The sequence below is a fragment of the Atta colombica genome, unplaced genomic scaffold (assembly GCF_001594045.1).
Source record: "Atta colombica isolate Treedump-2 unplaced genomic scaffold, Acol1.0 scaffold61, whole genome shotgun sequence".
Taxonomy (NCBI): Eukaryota; Metazoa; Arthropoda; class Insecta; order Hymenoptera; family Formicidae; genus Atta; species Atta colombica.
Window position 1 is genome coordinate 321751 of NW_017259552.1, and position 18081 is coordinate 339831.

At 32.2% G+C, this 18081-nt stretch overlaps 3 protein-coding genes across 3 annotated transcripts; 2 read left to right on the plus strand and 1 right to left on the minus strand.

Annotated features, from left to right (window-relative positions):
- Window positions 1–543: 543 nt before the first annotated feature.
- On the plus strand, window positions 544–10114 carry LOC108692135 (WD repeat-containing protein on Y chromosome; the record flags this gene model as incomplete). The annotated part of the gene is given in 11 exon segments (XM_018200287.1): window positions 544–765; window positions 5155–5266; window positions 5330–5466; window positions 5552–5750; window positions 6267–6472; window positions 6599–6799; window positions 6941–7185; window positions 8737–8994; window positions 9238–9497; window positions 9596–9836; window positions 9901–10114. Coding segments are annotated over 11 exon segments (2295 nt in total), but the record flags the coding sequence as incomplete, so codon positions are not given.
- Window positions 10115–10118: 4 nt separating this feature from the next.
- On the plus strand, window positions 10119–10981 carry LOC108692124. Its single transcript, XM_018200274.1, has 3 exons — window positions 10119–10332; window positions 10682–10825; window positions 10928–10981. The coding sequence occupies exons 1-3, from the start codon at window positions 10147–10149 to the stop codon at window positions 10979–10981; spliced, it is 384 nt and encodes a 127-aa protein (XP_018055763.1). The 5' UTR covers window positions 10119–10146.
- A 289-nt stretch (window positions 10982–11270) lies between these two features.
- Window positions 11271–14941, minus strand: LOC108692132 (inner centromere protein A). The gene is made up of 8 exons (XM_018200284.1): window positions 14878–14941; window positions 14249–14790; window positions 13050–14153; window positions 12842–12958; window positions 12386–12570; window positions 11921–12305; window positions 11709–11832; window positions 11271–11623 (listed from the first exon to the last, which is right to left on the minus strand). Exons 2-8 carry the CDS (start codon window positions 14654–14656, stop codon window positions 11400–11402), a joined length of 2547 nt encoding a protein of 848 aa, XP_018055773.1. The 5' UTR covers window positions 14657–14790; window positions 14878–14941; the 3' UTR covers window positions 11271–11399.
- Window positions 14942–18081: the final 3140 nt, after the last annotated feature.

Below are 18081 nucleotides of genomic sequence, written 5' to 3' on the forward strand. Positions count from 1 at the left end.
ATATTAATATTTGATGTAATTCTTGAAGATCTTTGACAATTTTTAGGAAATACGTAAATGGATAAAATTATCAGATACATTCCTGATATGAAACAATTTTTTATTTATTAGAAAATTGTAATTGCGATGGCATTTATTGATAAAAATCATCCAAGGTTAGTGAAAAAATAACCAACTGTTATTGTAGCAATTTAGATAGTTATTTATTATGTGTATGAGCATTATCATTGTAGTATACAAGAAGCATTCGAACGATTTTTCGGGTACAAAACTATAGAAGAGCAATGTACCGAGCAATCTTTGACACGTTTACATAATGTTTTTTTGGTAACTAAACGTTTTTTCTCGCAAAAATGTAATGTTTTTTATGATTTTTTCTTACAAAAATGTAATTGGATACAGGCAACAGAGAATGGGGAGATGGACTCTTCTCAACTATATGATGCTTTTCGTGACATCCTCGAAATAAAAATGTCGCAGGACGAATTTCAAGTTCTCTTCAATAAAGTCAGTTAATCTTTACCTTCTTTCAATTTTTAAAAAATGTTTTTAAAAATTTAATTGTCAATTCAGATAGATATGAGACTTAATGGCAAAGTAACGTGGGACGAATTCATTTCTTACTTGCTGATAGAATTTCGGGATATAGACACTAGTTTGAGGTCGCAAATATTGGAAACACCATTAATGAGTTTACCCAAATTGTCAAGAACGCATCATCGCACTCCTGTGTGCAGAATTACATTTTGCCCGGAAGTTTTGCCAGTATGCGACTCAACATTAAAAATTTGTCTAGTGAAACATTTTTTAGAATTGTTCTATAATTTTTCGGTTAGAATTCCATATAAATTTCAGAATTTTTCAAAATTTTTATATAATTTTATTAACTTTTTAGAAAATTTCTCAGATTTTTTATAGATGGATTGGAACTTTCAAAAGTGCAAAAAAATCTATATTTATATATCTTTTCTAAAAGTCTTTATATGTATACAGGATATTCCATTTTAAATATTGCATTAAGATTTCTCAAAAACTCGAATATTGTTCAGGTATCTTATAACATTTGTTATTTTAATTTTTACATAAAAATGGTTATTAATAAAAATGAAAATAATAAAATGAAAATACAACCTCCAATAGCCTTGATCTTAATAAATATTATCCAGGACATGATCCTGAACAATTTTCGAGAGGTTTTAGCCGTTGGTCGGACACCTTGCGTAATGCTAATACCGGCGATACTGCAACTTTTAAGCCTTGTAAGTACTTAAAAGTAAATACTTGAAAGTACTTAATGAAAATAACTTCATTATAGTGTTTTGAAAAGCTCTTGACACCAGCTATTAGAGTCTGCTATCAAAGATAGGATGTTCCAAAAAAAATCAATATAATCTTAATCTGATCTTGATGACGCCACTCAAGATCAAATCAATGATATCTTCTTATGTCTCCCTCCGAATCATACAACTTTTGTGTTTGAAACATTTTTCCGTATCTATTATAATTTTCGAGAAATCTTAATACATTATTTAAAATGGGGACCCTGTTTAAAAATCATCGAATATTAGTTTTTAATAATTTTTTACTCAAGTATTATCAACTTTACAGAAAAACAGCAAGCGACAAAAATTGTTTAGTTTTTTCTCATAGAGCTCTGAGAATTTTTTCAGAATTTTTTAGTATCGCATTTTCTCATGATAAAAATAATTGCCAATAAAAGAAAATACAATATTAAAAATTAGAGCTCTATGAGTAGAAAATAAATAATTTTTGTCACTTACTGTTTTTTTGTAGCTTATTTCAAAAGCTTTCCAAAACACTATAATAAAGTTATTTTTCATTAAATACTTGTTAAATTATAAGGCAAGACTGATCACTGATCCGAAGGCAAAATCGGGACTGATCCGATCAACTAAGGCAGGGATCGGCAGATGGGCTCGCGGGCGTTCAGTTGCCTACGGGCAATAGTTGAATGCATTAAGATAGTAAATAGTTGAACATCTTTGAGCAATAAATGCTATGAGCAGAAATAATAAGGGGTGTTATATGGAAGACGCATTTTCTTTCTCTTATATAATTTCGGTTCATATGTAAATATGTAATAGAAAAAAATAAGATAATTAAAAAAAAAATTAGAAAAATAATTTTTCATAGTTTCTTATACAAAAGATAAAATTGTGTCAGATTGTATAATATTCTATATATTAATTATGTATAATTTTTATATATTATTATATAATTATGTACATTTTTCTCATTTCCTTAACTTATAGTATTTATTCAAACATTGTTCTCCTAATTATCTTATTTTTCTTAATATTTTCCTAATATGTTGAACAGTAATTGTAAACAAGAAAAAAACATATATAGACATTTTACACATAATGCAAAAGAATTTCAGATACTGTTCAGGAGAAGTTAAAACATATTTAAATTATTTAAGAATTCAACTCATTCCGATTCTTCTATTTCGTCATAAATAGTTCCATGTTTTGTGTTATCTCTCGATATTTTTTTGGAATTATATTCACATAGATCAAACATTGTGCATAGTTATTAAATTTAATTATTAACCATTTTTCTTCACAGATTCTCAGAATCTGTACTTATAATTCTTTTCGTACTTTGATTATCCATATTATTAATATTAACTGTTTTATCCATATTATTAATATTAACTAATTTTTGTAGTTTTTTCTAAGCTAGACAGCTAGACATAATTTGATGATTGCCTATCTATTATATTACTACTGTTATTTAGTTATTTATCATTTTTCTTTTATTTTGCATGTTGCAGAAGAATATTTATTGCTTCTATTTAAAGAATTTAAATAAAATATATTTATTGTTTATGTTAATATTTATTGCTTTTATTTAAAGAATTTAGTACTCGAGAACAAAAATTATAACGCTCATATAAATGCGCGATGCTATTTTTGTGATAAAAAAAGCATAAAATACAAAATTTCTTTTTAAGGTACAAAGAAAATAAAATACCCTCCTGAGTTATAAATGAAGTTGACTCAATATACACAATAACTAAGCATTCGCGGACTGCCCAATTTTAGCATTTTGCCCTGAATTAAGGCAAGATCGATCACTGATTCAGCCAATTAAGACAAGACCGATCATTGATCCGGCCGATTAAGGCAAGATCGATCACTGATCCAATCAATTAAAGCAAGACATGCATCCATACGAGTGAGCGTATGTCAAGAAGTGTGGATCGCGGAGACGCGCGTAAGAATCCCGCTCACACGCGCATGTGTACATATAATGCAATATTATAACTTTCAAGTTCTATAACTCAGAAAGTACTCAATGAAACGTAACTTTATTATAATGTTTTGGAAAGCTCTCGAGATAAGCTACAAGAATATGTAAACAATAAAGGTATATATACAGGGTGCGTCACCAAAATCCGGACAAATTTCAATTAAAATTTTCCGCTATAGTGTGCCTCCGCCAGAGGTTGTTGTTGGCGTCCGAGAAAACCTGATGAATGCTTCTAGTAAACAGTTATATTCTCAAAATGGGCGCGATATTAAAATCAAGTGCGGAGTATAATCAAAAAGCCGCAATCATCGAAAGCCTTCGCGCTCAGCAACGAAAACAATTCGATTTTTTGGATATCTGAGATCAACCGTTTATGATGTTGTGACAAAATACGGTTTTAGAACAGTCCAATGAGTAGGAGTCACTCGAAAGAACACATCGCGAAGACCCCCGCAATCATTGAAAGGGCTCAAGCGTTGATTTCGGATGATCCAGGGCAATCGTGCGAAAATTAGTATCGATTGTTGGTGTAAGCGAGCCAACAATGCGAATTGTCGAGGAATTACCTTCGATACAAATCGTACACATTAAAGATATGACAGATGCTGAAGCTTTCTGAAGCTGCCAAGATAATCCGAGTTGCTCGCCTCGGTTCCTATTCTGGCCTTCCAACAGCCCAGATTTAAATCCCTTGGATTACTATGAAGCGCAGTTGAAAGGGTCACAAACAAGTCTCGACATCCCAACGTGTGACGTCATTAAGAACCGCTATTGAGGCAGCATTCGTTGGCACAGACAGCGCTATATTACAGCGTGCGAGCGAACGCTTCAGATTGAGAATAGGAGGCTGTTCATTCAAGTTGTAAAAGAATTTTTTGTAATATTTAATTTTTCATTAAAAATATTTTGTTTAAAGAAATTGTTTGATTTGTCCGGATTTTGATGACACTCCCTGTATATATATATATACTAAAATATTCTAGGATTTCTATAATTTTCTACGAAAACTTTTAAAATTTGAAAAAGTTTAAGATATTTTATTAGAAATCTAGTAAAATTTTTCCTTTATATAGTCAACCTCAAATGACCTGACCCTCAAGGAGATCATTGATCTTTTCCGTCATTCATTATTCATTAAAAAGTTATGAACAAAACAATTTTTATTAATAGCAAACAATTTTTAAACACAAAAGATATATATTTCAGCAGTATTTTGATGAGGGAGGAGTGGATCTTGCTTCGCGTGGAAAATCGAGCGCCCCTTGGCAGGGGGAAATGGGATAAAACTCGCTTCGCGAGAAAAGTTGTCCATTTCTTGGCAGAGGAGGGAGGGAGGATGGAACTCGCTTTGCACTCATTGAGATTTATCTCATATTGAGATTTATCTCATACCCCTATCTAAAAATTACGTTTTGTTTATAAATCCAGTTTTGTTATGTAATAACTTTTTTTAAATAAATAACGAACGATGGGAAAGACCAATGATCTTCATGAGGATTAAGGTCAAATTCAAAGTCAGTTGGAGGTCATTTGGAGTTAACTGTGTAAAGGGAAAGTTTTACCAGACATCTTAATAAATTTTAAATATAAAAAATTCTTACAAATATACAATATAAGAATTTTTTTTGAAAAGAACTGATACGCAAATCAATCTCTTCTTTTATTATATTCTCAGAGAAAGCTCACTCTCCTGTATCAATAGTAATACTTTTTTACGTTCTGAAATAGATTGGAAAAATATATTTCTTAATTGGAAAAACATATTCTGATTCTTAACAAAAAAAGAGTTGATCGATTTTTGCATCGATCACTCTTCCGAAAAAAATATTGTTTACTTTTGTCTTACAGTTATCGCAGATTTATTATGTCAATTTTTAGGATAGAAGCACGAGTTTCCGCCGAGGTTGTTATCTAACTGTTAGTCGAGAGGGCGTGATTAATTATTGGTCATTAGATCTTAACTATGAGCGTACTGTGCAGTCTAAGAATCGTTAGTATTTCTTAACTTCTCTCTCATTTTCAGTTAACACTTTTATCGGTACCTTTTTTGCAGCGTTCTTAAAAGTGCAATCTACTGCTATAACTGATATGATCGTGCTACCGGATGTTCAGATAGTATGCACGAGTTCAACAGAATGCGATTTGAGATTTTACGACGTCGCGGCAAAAAAGTTTGAGCTTCGCTTACTGGTCAGTGATTAACACAGATTAACCAGATTTCGTAAAACTTTATCATCCATTGTTAATTGTAATGAATAATAAATGATATTTCTAGATATCCAGTTTGGAAAATGCAGTCGTTTGCATGCACTATTACTTTAGTAGAAATATGAATGAAAATTCTTACATCGTCCTAGGTGATACGAGTGGATCTATTATAATCATGACCTTTAATCCTATGGATAGAGGACCTTTCAAGCAATATATTACAAGTGACTTGATCATTTTCCGTTACGACAATGTCATTAAAGTAAGTAAAACCTATTGGAGGTCACTCAGGGCCATGATTTTGACTACATATGTCAAGATCATCGAAGAAGCCTCCTTTAAAGTGAATAATTATTCTATACAATTGTTTATTGCACAATTTCAAAATAGGTTCAAATTTGATTATCTTATTCCAATATAAATTAAAGGTTTGCTTCATAGATATAGTCGAAGATTTTGCGGAAAATTACTTTGCTAAAAGATTACTACAATTAGGGGAAGATACAAGGAATAGATGTCATAGAATTAAAAAATATACATACAAATTGGACGAGCCAGGTAGCTTATTATGGAAGCTTACGTGCATTTGTATCGAGTAGTCAATGCTCTGATTGTTCTTTGTACGTTTTCGATACGAGTGGGACAAAGATGCAATATAAATTTCAAGTTCGCATGGGAATATCCTGTTTCACGCTCTGCGATGGTATCCTTTCGCTTTGCAATTGCAGTTACGGAGATTTTGATGTAAATCAGATCTGATTTTAAAACAATGATTTTTTCAGAAAGTCATGTATTGGTAACGGGTGGACCAGACTGCGTGGTTCGCGTTTGGAATCCATTTGTCCCCAGGAAAGCAAATGCTGTTTTGTTGGGGCACCGATCGACTATCTGCGCGCTTGTCATAACTAACGCTGGCAATCGCATTTTTTCCTTGTCGAAAGACAGATGCATAAAAGTATGGGACGTTCCAACTCTTAGCTGCATTCAGGTATAGAGAAATTACAATTCTTAGATAGTAGTCTTTTTTCTGTTGAACATTGTTATTTTTCTTATCGTTTAATAAATCATATTTTCTTTTAATAAATAATAGAAGATGTGTACATTTCGTAAACAGACATACAGCAAATTACCGCGCGAGCTGAGTGAACACACTCCGATGACCGTAGTGTTCAACACACTGACCTGTACGATGATTATTGCCAGCATGATGATAGCTGTTCTCGTTTGCGAGCACGTAATTAACGAGGAAATCTCGGATGGCTATACGCACACCAAGGGCGTCAGTTGTGTTCTCTACAATCAGCTCTTCCGTGTGGTAACTTCCTCTTATCCAAAAATCATTAATAAAATCATTAATAAAAATTAATTATTTAGTAAAACAGAGTTGTACAATTCAATAAAATAACATACAGTTGCACAGTTTTAATAAATGATATGTTATTTTATCGGGATGCAGATTGTTTCTACAGGATTAGATTCATGCATCATCGTATGGGATCCATGGTACGGACGCCGTTTACATTTGATATCACACGCTCACAGTGTTATACGATATGGGCAGTACGCCGACATCGAGATCACGGCGGCTTGCTTCGACGATTCGGAGCAATTTTTAGTAACTGGCGCAAGAAATGGTTCAGTGAAAATGTGGAATTACAATACCGGAATCTGTATACACGATATAATGATTGATCATCAATGGTAGGAATCAGCGGATATTAAATAACTTTTTTTCTTACAAATTATGTGACATTTCATAGTAATAGCGTTTTTCCTAGTGCAACATACATATTTAAACAGTATGCTTATTCTTTTTGGACTTTTGCACCAGTTCATCCTTCTTTTTCTTTCTTCCTGAAGAGAAAAAGAAAATGAATTGGTGCAAAAGTTCAGCTAAAAAAACAGGCCTAGTGTACCGTATTTCCGTAGCTACGGTGTAGTACAAATTTTATACACAAAGTAGGATTTTGCTATATCATCTCAAAAAGATATAGAACCAGTGTGACATTTAAAATTTAAAAATAGAAATCAACCGGGATTTTAGCGCAATAATGAAGTTATATTGTACACTATGATGTGCACCACTCCAGTACAGTATAACGTTTACATGCAACTAGTATAGTGCAAGGCTACATCCAGTGTATCCCAAAGGAAAACACCTTAAATTACAAAAAGTATTGTAATTGGAAAATTACATTTTCGAAAAATTATTTATACAATTTTTTTTCCAAAAGTTTTTGTTGCAATTATAATTGGAAACGAAGTTATTTGAATTATGATAAATTCGATCACTCGCACGACAATGGCTGCATTCAGCAGAGAAAGCAGTTTCGCAACTATTGTAAAATTCTTCAATGCCATTAGTTTATACGTTTAGATCTATAAGAAACCGCGAAAGCAAAAATCAATCATATTGAAGAATTTTACAACAGTTGCCAAGCTATTTTCTCTGCTGAATACAGCCAATGAATCAGTGCATAATGTGAGAATGAATAAAAAAGGTCAATGTTCTCTATGTATGCAAGTAGAGTTATGACAGATTCATAAGTGGGGTTTGGGGGAGCAAGTGACTTTTTGACAAGTGATTAACATAATCAAGAATTTTCTGAAGTTAATCATAGCACTTTTAAACATATAAACATGGCTTGATTATCAGAATGTCTTCGTCTTTGAGCGATATTCATAGTTGATTCTTATATTTAAGATTAAGTTTTGACTACAATATTTAAGATGAGATGATGAGATATGAGTCAATCAGAGAGCTGCATTAATATCTTAACATTACTTAAAATGATTTTAAAATAAGAATGGGCTGCGATACCGCCCTACTTTTTTATTTAATATACAATATTGACCTTACTTTTTGATTTTCCCTCGTATATCAACTTTTTGACAATAAAATAATATATTATATTCTGTTAATTAACATAGCAATAATACTATCATTTATAATCATTTAAAATACATATTTATATGCTTTTACACTTTGCTAATCTCACACATAGCAGCTTTTAGTATACATTAATGACTAATCTAATGTAATATAAAGGTTTATTCGCGTCACATACAATAGCTTCTATGCGCTCCACAAGCACGTTGCTATAGTAGAAGCATGTTGGAGCATGCGACTAAATCATGCAATGCATGAATAAATCTAAATAATTCGATATTAGAGAATGTTTTCTAATGTTACTTTTCGTCGATATCATGAACGATGTAATAAATTTTCATTTCACATTATTTTTTCTGCAGCGAAATAACGAACATCACATGGTACGAAAATCGAATTCTGTGCTGCGGTTGGAATAAACACGTGACAGAATTATCAATTTTCGAATCTGATATATGCAAAAAGAATTGGACGACCAGTCACACCGATGACATTCTATGCTTGGCTGCAAGATATCCACAGCTATTAGCTACCGGATCGTACAACGAAGAATTAATTCTCTGGAATCTTGAAACGGGCCAGCCTTTTAGAAAGTATCAAGTGACTGATGTTAATAGAAGGTGATGTCAACTTGATATTTTCATGAACAATAATTGATACAATAAATGCTAGCAACTTGCAATTGAAAGCTAATTGACTTAATAGGAATACGAGAATGACGAACGCACAGAAAGAGTTTAGAAAATTGAATGAGATCAGTGGATCCATTAATCAGCAGCTTAAGTAAATAATAATACACTTATGGCTACAAAAGAAAAGGTTTCTTTTGTCGAAATGTTTTAAATCGAATCCTCGTGAAACAGAAAATTGACTCCATGTGTTCATCAAGAATCAGCATTGAACATTGTTCGCGTAACTGCGGTACGCGCGATAATCTTTCTAGCAGCGCGAGAAACGAAACCTGATGTCGGCACACTGCTGGTTGCTCTCGATTCCGGTTTGATACAAGTATGGACGCATCATCCTGCGGCGGGATTTTTAGGAGCTTTTTCAGTCATACACACTGTCGGTGACTGTGCCACATCCTTAGCTACTGATCCTGAAAATCAATTTTTTATAACAGGTTTTGGAACTTTCTAAAGATTTGATTATATCCTTAACTTTTCAGTTAAATCTTTTTTCTAATGTCTACAATTTTATTCCTGGAACTTCCTCTTAAAGGTCATAGTATAGGGTATATAAAAGTTTGGCTTCTTTCGAATTACATGCTACCAAATCCACCAAAAATTTGTATGCCGCTACTGAGATTAGAATTCCCATTTTTATGGAAAGATAAAATAGACGGAAGAGCGAAGAGAGCAGTACGAAATCAAATGCTGCCACTTCTGCTGTCATCTGTGCGTGGTCATACACGGGGAATTACTTCTCTTCAAATTATTTCTAGCGCGCGAGTGATAATCAGGTATATACAATTATTATAAAGGTTTTGATACATTTCTTTACTAAAAAATTTTAATAAATAATAGCGGTAGCGCAGATCGCACAGTACGTTTGTGGAGTTATGGAGGTCGTTATATATCAACATTAGGTACGTTTAGAGATTGGATCCCGATTCTGCCTACTGTGCCCGTGCAAAAATATTTCGAGGATTATAAGCTTCCAGCAGACATTAAGGGATTTGCCAGTTCTACTACTTTGAAGGTAAATTTGAAAAAAATATATACAAGAACAATGTATACATTTGGGATGATGCAAAGGTACTTCATGGTGGTATGAAAAGATTACCGATAAAGATTGAAGAAAAGGAAATCGACATCTCAAAAGAAACTCTCGAAGGAGAGCAATATATGTTGTACGGGAAGGAATTCGATAGTCTTGTGCTCGAGACATATTATGAATCACAGTTGCCTGGAAACATCTATCAGAAATATCTGCAATTAGACAATACTTTGCCATACGTGAGTACATGCATATACAATTATACATACTTCATATATATTAAAATATATATTTTGTAAAATTTATTATATGTTGTTATGTAATAGCAGATTCGGTTAGATGCATATTAATAATTTGTGTAAAATGCAAATATTTCAAATTATAAAATATGACTTTACTTAACAGTTCAATAAAATGTGTTCAGGATTTTATTATTTAATTCATTTTTATATTTATATCGAACACACATTTTTACGTAAATGTGTACGATGGCTTTAATGCACGAGTGCGCACTGAATGCATCTAATCGAATTCGTTATAATGCAATTTTAACTTGAATTTTAACTTGTAGAAATTTTATATTTGTAGATACCAATTTATACGTATTTACCAACCTACTCTTTAAAATCTGTAGAGGCGCAGAAAACACTCTTGCTTGGACAGAAAATAGAACCTACGTATGGATTTTTATTTTTATTCGAAATCTTTGAAAAGATATCACACAGGCTGTCCGTCGAATACTTTGATATATATATATATATTTTTAAATTATTTATAATTACAGTAAAAAGGTATATTTAAGAAGATGAACTACTGCGCTCTTCTGTAATAAAGAGGCAAAGGCACTTCCACAAAATGAAATCTACCGCAATGCTCTCCATCATTTGAACTTTATAAACTCTTGCAAAATGTTAGTATATATAATAAAATAATACATATTTTACACATGGTATAAATTAAAATGAGAATTAATTTACTCACATTTGTAAAACTCGTATTCATAACAATTATTTTATCTAATTATTTACTAAGTCGATTATCTAATTATATGTTTAGGCTTTACTTCTTCTTCAGCAAATAAGATAAAATATATAAAAATAGATAAATAAGTAAAAAAAATTAAATTGTCAAATCATGAAGATATCTACGTACATCATCATTTTATGAATATTGGGATATAATAACGAACAACGCGGCTTCATGTCGAATTAAAACAATTTGCCTTAAACATTATTACATTTCACATGCATACAATACTATAATATATACTTAATGCCTCTAATTATATCCACATGTATTTGTCATATTAATTTTTTAAAGGCAATTTTCGTTCGACAAACTCGGGTTCCATCATGGAAATACGTGGTGGCGTTTTCCAGATTGCACTGGATGTACGCTTCAATCGATTTTTATCTATACCCTGGAATAATTCAGTCAAATCTGGCGTGCACTTACGAGTATTGAAGAATTTATAAACTATTCTTTCGGGAATATATTGTTGCATCGCGAGTTGTACTTTGCGAATGTGCGCTGCAATTAAAAAAGAATAGATAGATTCATATTCTTTTCTTCTTACTTTAATGATGATTTAAGATATAAAAGAAAGTATACGTACCCTGCGCCCAATACGGTATCTCGTGCTTCGGTTTGCTTTCATCGTCTGATTCATCATCATCATCAGGTTCACTATCTAACACATAATTCACAGTACCTTGATACTTATTATTAGTCTGTTGTTTCTGCAAAAAAATCAAGTAAGCGATTTATCAGTTTTGAGTGTGAAAGTAGGATGAAGTAATTTTTTTCCATCATAAAAAGATAACTCACTTTAGCTTGGGTTGTAAGTAACTGATTTTTCTGTTTCAAAGCTTCAGCAGCGGCTTGTTGAGCCCTTGCTTCCACTTCCCTACGTTTTTCAGCTTCTTGCTCTCGACGTCTTTGCTCAGCCAACAGACGTTCCGTTTCCTCTTGTTCTTGTAATCTCTGCAATCTCTGTTGCTCTTCCAATTTGCGACGTTCTTCCTTCTCCTGTATTCGTTGCAATTGGGCAAGACGCTTCTTCTCCGCTTCCTCGCGATGCCTTTCTTGAATCAAAAGAGCTAATTTTGCCTTCTCTTCTCTTTCTTTCTCGGCTTTCTGGCGTTTCTCTAATTCTTGCTTCTCCTTAGCTTCTCTTGCTAATTTGTTTTTGAGTTCCTTCTCTTGCCGCTTTCTGCATACAAAGTATATATCGAGATATATGATTGTACCGCCTGCAAATCTTTTGATTAGTGTTACGAAATTTTTGTATACCTTTTCTTCTCTTCCGTCTGTAATCTCAAAGCTTCGTCTTTTTTTTTTCTCGCGTCTTCCTCGTGCCGTCTCTTTTCCTCTAACTTTTCTATCGAATTGGAAGTTGTAATAGTTTTTGATGGTTGAATGAAAGACTCCACGCCAGTAACAATATTGGTGCGCGAGGCGGTTATAACTTTTGGATACTAAAATAAAAGTATGTAAATAAATAAATATGACAAAATTTTATCTTTCTTAAATTGCATTATGGACCTGTTCTTTTTGACTGAACTTTTACACTAGTTCATCTTTCTTCCTCTCCTTTCCTCCTGGAGAAAAAAGGACGAAAGATAAATTGGTTCAGTTAAAAAGAATAAGTCTATAGTGCAATTTAAGAAAGATAAAATTTTGTATTAATTTTACATTCAAAAGATTTTGAATATTTGAAGGGGTATGAAGACGATTAAGAGACAGTACAGGCTGCATCAATTTTGTCTTGCTTAAAGGTGTCGTTTTCAATTGTTGCATTTTTACATTTGATCTATCAGTTTGAGTCAATAATTTATTAATTCGTTCCGGTAATTGTTCTTTGTTCTGAAAGACAAAGTTTAATTTATCGTTAATGAAACATAGTAAAAGAGAATAAAAGAGATTAAAATAATTAAATAACCACAGATTCTTTTACCTCTTTAAGTTCAGCATTGTTTTTTTGTTTCGCTAATGAAATCTTCTTAGCTTTAGCGAGCGACTTTCGAGCTAGTATTTGCGCAACATTTTTCTCCGTCGTTTTTGTTTCTATCTGCATTTCCGCAGTGATCATTGCACGAGTTTTCGTTCTAGTTATTCTGGTTGGAGTACCTATGTCAGACTTCGGACTATGCATAACCGCTTGTTCAAATGCTTCAACCCGCTTCTTCACAGATTCTTTTGCATAAGGACTAAATAATGCATTCGATTTATATGTTTTACTTTCTTGTGTGACCGTGGACACATTTGCGTTTTTGAGGGTTTTCACTGGTGTATTAGAAGTTTCATCCTCACTAGATATCGCTAACATACCTTTTGTCTCTTTTTCATTAGGCTGCTTCCTATTAAGTTGCTTCTTCGGTCTTTTCACTTCAGGCGATGATTCATCATCTGTAATTAATTCATCATATTGCGCAGATGTTTTGTATAGTTGCATATTGTTTGGTAGTGTCTTCTTAGTATTTTCTGTTTCTTTCAAACTATTACTATTTTTTACATTTATTGTCTTCTGAATCACTACTGTTTCATTTAATTTTGGTGGTTGATTTGGTAAACGTTCTAATATTACAGTAGCATTTAATCCCTTTTCGGACATACACAGGCTATGCTTTAGAGTTGAATTCATAATTAGAACAGGCCTTCCTACTGCATCTTCATACATAGATGGTTCTTCAATATCATCTATATTGGGCACAATGGCGTCATTGACTTTATTCACTTCTCTATTCTGAGAATTCTTAGAGCTTCTTCTACTAGAAGAGCTTCTTCTACTAGAAGAACTTCTACTAGAAGAACGTTGTAGAACTGGTAATTTAAAATTATCTTCATTGGCCTGCTTAGCTTTTTCAGTAATTTTTGATTTTTCAATTGGGGTTGTAAGCTGAATGATCTGTTTCGAGTTCTTCCTTGTCACTCTTTTTGTTCCTTTTATATCTATTATATTTTCTTCAATTTTACTGTACTTAGAAACATTTTCGTTGTTATCTTCATCAGAACTGCTTACATTATATTTCTTCCTTTTAACATGGCTTTCTCTCTTTACCTAATATTCATAAACTCATATATTATATAATATTCTATGACTTAAAATCAACTCATAATACCATAAGTATGATATTGAAAACTGTCATTACTTACTTTCTTTTTGGAATCATTAAGAATAAAACTTTGTTTCTTGATATTATCCTCTGCTTTTTTGTATGCTCCTCTTTTGATTTTATGTCCCATTACCTCGTTCTCCTTTTGCTCCTCTTCATTGATAGAATAAAGGGAACTAGTTGGCGAGATGTTTTCCTGTTGAAAAACTTCGTCTTCGAGTATGGTTTCAATACGCTGGGTCATCTTCTTTCGCAGCATCTTCGGCGTTTTTGCCACAAGTGGGCCAGATGACGGTTGTGACAAATGTACGAACAGCTCATGCACGTAGGACATATTATCTGCAAGAGCCTCGGCAAGACGATTCGACAGTCCAACACCATGATTGTGAATAAATAACAGATCCTTGCGAATAATATCTCGGATCTCGTCTTTCGATCGAGAATTCATGGCGCCGGAGGAGATTCGTTGTTGTATGTCAATCTCCGCGATAGAGACAAGAGTGTCAGTTTAATTTTTTTAATTTAATTTTTATCTAGACAATACGAATCTCAGCAACATTATGACATTGCTGCGGAATAACACTAACAGCAACAAAAATAATAATAATAATAACAATAATAGTAATAATAATCACACGACACAAAACTATAAGATTCGGAGTTGCGTACCGAACGCTAGTTACTCTTTGGTAGGCACATCGATAATTGAATTGAATCAGAATGTCCATCCCCAGCCAGCCGCCACAAGGATAACGACTTTTTCCGTTTAATTTGAATCAGAGCATTGGCGACATCTGTAACCGCTATTGATTGCGTCCGCGAGTATGTACGTACACTTATCGCCTAAAGTCCCTAGAAAACAGGCTGCGTTCAACGGACTCAACAATCGAGTGAGCGTTCGCTATTATTGATGTACTCTTCTAGATGTAAAATGCTGATTGAATGATGTAAAAGAATATCAATAACAGCGAACACCACTCAACTGTGAGTACGCTGAACGCAGTCAGAGTCTGAGAGTATAACCACAAATTTGCATAGCCGCATAAATGCATAAAGAAAATTATCCAATCGCGTTTCTTTTATAAAGACACACGTAAAATGTAATAAGCTAATTTTTGTTGAGCATACATTTATGTGGCTATATCCTGGGTCTTTATTCTTGAAAAATACCGCATACGAAAAACTAGGGAAATACTGTAGTGTGCGTTACATATACTATAGCATTTTCCTAGTTTTTCGTATGCGATTACAGGCCTAGGGCCTTTTTTTCCACCGAGGATTTAAATCAAGGTATCGATTATGTAAAGTTTTCCCTAGGAATGAATACACAAAAAATGAAAAAATTTACATGAATGTAATAAGTGATTAAGTAATTTTTGGCTGTTATAAAATGTGAAATAGTTCTCGGGAAATTTTTCGGCAAATAACGAAATGCCTAAAATATGAAAATCTAGTTATTTTTTAATAAATTGATACAAACTAGCTTATTTTTCAATCTTTTGGTCTGTTTCTGTTCCTGCATTAGATTGCACTACTCTCTCGCTTTCGAATATCAAATATGTTTGAATATCTATTTGAAATATATATTTGAAATGGATATTGTGGTTTTTCGCCGTAAATGATGCGAACGAAGAGGAAGAGCATTGCCAGAGGAAACTTCGCATATTAAGAAAATATTTGCGTGATATTAAATTAAATATATATAATAAGTAAAAGATAAAAATATGAAGTGCATAAAAATCACATAAAAATTTAAAAATGAGAATTATAAAAAATAGAGATTTATGAAACAGGTTAAAAAATATCGTTTTTTCCATTCAGATGAAGATTTCTCCAGCTTCAATCCAGAAACGTAAGGTTTGTGCTATCCCAGCAAACGATTGGATTAAAATGGATTGAAATTTTTTTCCGAATGCGTATTTTAAATAGCGAATATTTTTTTTTGGATTTAATTGGATACAATTGAATTGAAAAACTGCATTTGCTATTCAAAATTTTAAATTGAACAGTATTCACAATGCATAGAAAAAGCTAATATTATTTTTTAGATTGAAAGGCATAGAGATGCTTCATGCAATTTCTATAAATGAATAAAAATGCATTCAGGATTGAAAAGCATTCATTTTAACATTTCATTTTCGTGAATCAATATTTTTGAAAATCTGAATTCATTTCATTTCATTTCAATTCATTCTCGTTTGCTGAGATGTTTTCCCATACATTTTTCTACAAGTTTTAAATACATATTGTTTTTTTTTACTATATACAATCAAGAACAAGAGCAATGAAATAATATGTTTTTACCAATTTCATACAGTTCTGAGAATTTCGCAACACTCTTCCCCGCATAACATCCAAATTTTTTGACATTATGTCTAATTTTTGTTTTAGAGTTACATTCATTGTTATTCTCGATTATATATGTATATAAGGAACAACAAATAATGAGTACAATTTCTTATTAAAATACGTATGCACGTACATACATACTTGTACGCATCGGCAGGAATTGTGTCCCCGGCGTTCGGCGCTACACATTCATACACACGTATGTGTTACTGAAAATTTATAAATGCATGCAAAGCTATTACAATGAGTCTCAAAATTACACATAATGTTGTAATTATGCACACAAATTTTTTACAATATTAAAAATTTTTATGCATAATTACAATATTTTGTGTATAATAAAAGTATTATTATGAATATTATTATGAATATTGAGCGAGAGACACCGGGATATCTCATACTATGAGTAACAAATGTGTAAGACAGCGAAAGGACATCGCGAGCCGATATCACGTCCAATTAAGCTTTCTCTCTCAATTGTGCGCCTTGCGCTAAGGACAGAACATCGGAGCGGCCCCCTACTACTTTCTTCCTTCGCACTCTTCGCCTCCACCGTCAATCAATCATGAGTGATTCGATGATTGAAGAAAGATGCAGTACCGACAGAATATCTGAATATCGAAACAGAAAGGAAATAAAGAATTAGTAGAATAAGTAACAAATTTATGTTGTTGAAACAATTCTGAGTTGTGTTATGTAATACAACATTAAGGACTAAAAATATACCTTGTTATTCATATTAGTAAGATTTATTTTACGTAATAATATTATTTATCAATATTACAATAACAGTACAATGTCAGAACAAAGTGAAATGCAAAAAGAGCTAATGGAAAGTAGACTCGACGTGCTATTAGAATGTGCCGAAACAATACAGTCGTATGTATTTATTATTAATTTGTTACATATAGCAATATGTCTAAATATTTACAAATAAATTATGTATAATATAAAGTAATTGAAAGATGTTATATTAATAATTGAACTGTACAATACTACTAAAGTATTTATCAAATGTTCAAAATTACTCTTTTTACGATTATTTTTTCAACGTTGTAATTGTAACATATCATTTAATAACAAACTTATTGCTTCTAGCAACAGGAATGAAATGTCTAAACTTCTATATGTTACATTTTAAAAACATCGTTTGTGTGGAATGTGAAATTGCGAAATTATTTATTAAATATTATTTTTTTATACTTGGTTTTAAATGCTCCACGTTCATGTACTATATTATATTAATTTTTATATTTAATGTATGTTTACATTAAAGATCAAATGGATATTCAGTTCAATGATGAAACGGAAAGGATTTTAAAACGTCTGAAAACATTGCAAGAAGAAAATGAAAAATTCAATCTCAAGTGTACATAGCTATATAATGCGCAGCTCGCCGAAGACAATCAGCATCTAAAAAAATTAATTGAAAAACACAACAAGTTCTTCCAATTTAATAAGAACATGAAAAATAAAGCTGAAAAAATACAAATACGCATATGATACGTTGAATTTTTATGCCAG

Coding starts and splice junctions, on each gene's coding strand:
- LOC108692124 (XM_018200274.1), top strand. CDS start 10,147: ATGAAAAGATTACCGATAAAGATTGAAGAAAAGGAAATCGACATCTCA. Junction 10,333..10,681: donor TAGACAATACTTTGCCATAC/GTGAGTACATGC, acceptor TTATATTTGTAG/ATACCAATTTATACGTATTT. Junction 10,826..10,927: donor AGATATCACACAGGCTGTCC/GTCGAATACTTT, acceptor TCTGTAATAAAG/AGGCAAAGGCACTTCCACAA.
- LOC108692132 (XM_018200284.1), bottom strand. CDS start 14,656: ATGAATTCTCGATCGAAAGACGAGATCCGAGATATTATTCGCAAGGAT. Junction 14,154..14,248: donor TTAATGATTCCAAAAAGAAA/GTAAGTAATGAC, acceptor TATGAATATTAG/GTAAAGAGAGAAAGCCATGT. Junction 11,624..11,708: donor GATACCGTATTGGGCGCAGG/GTACGTATACTT, acceptor TTTTAATTGCAG/CGCACATTCGCAAAGTACAA.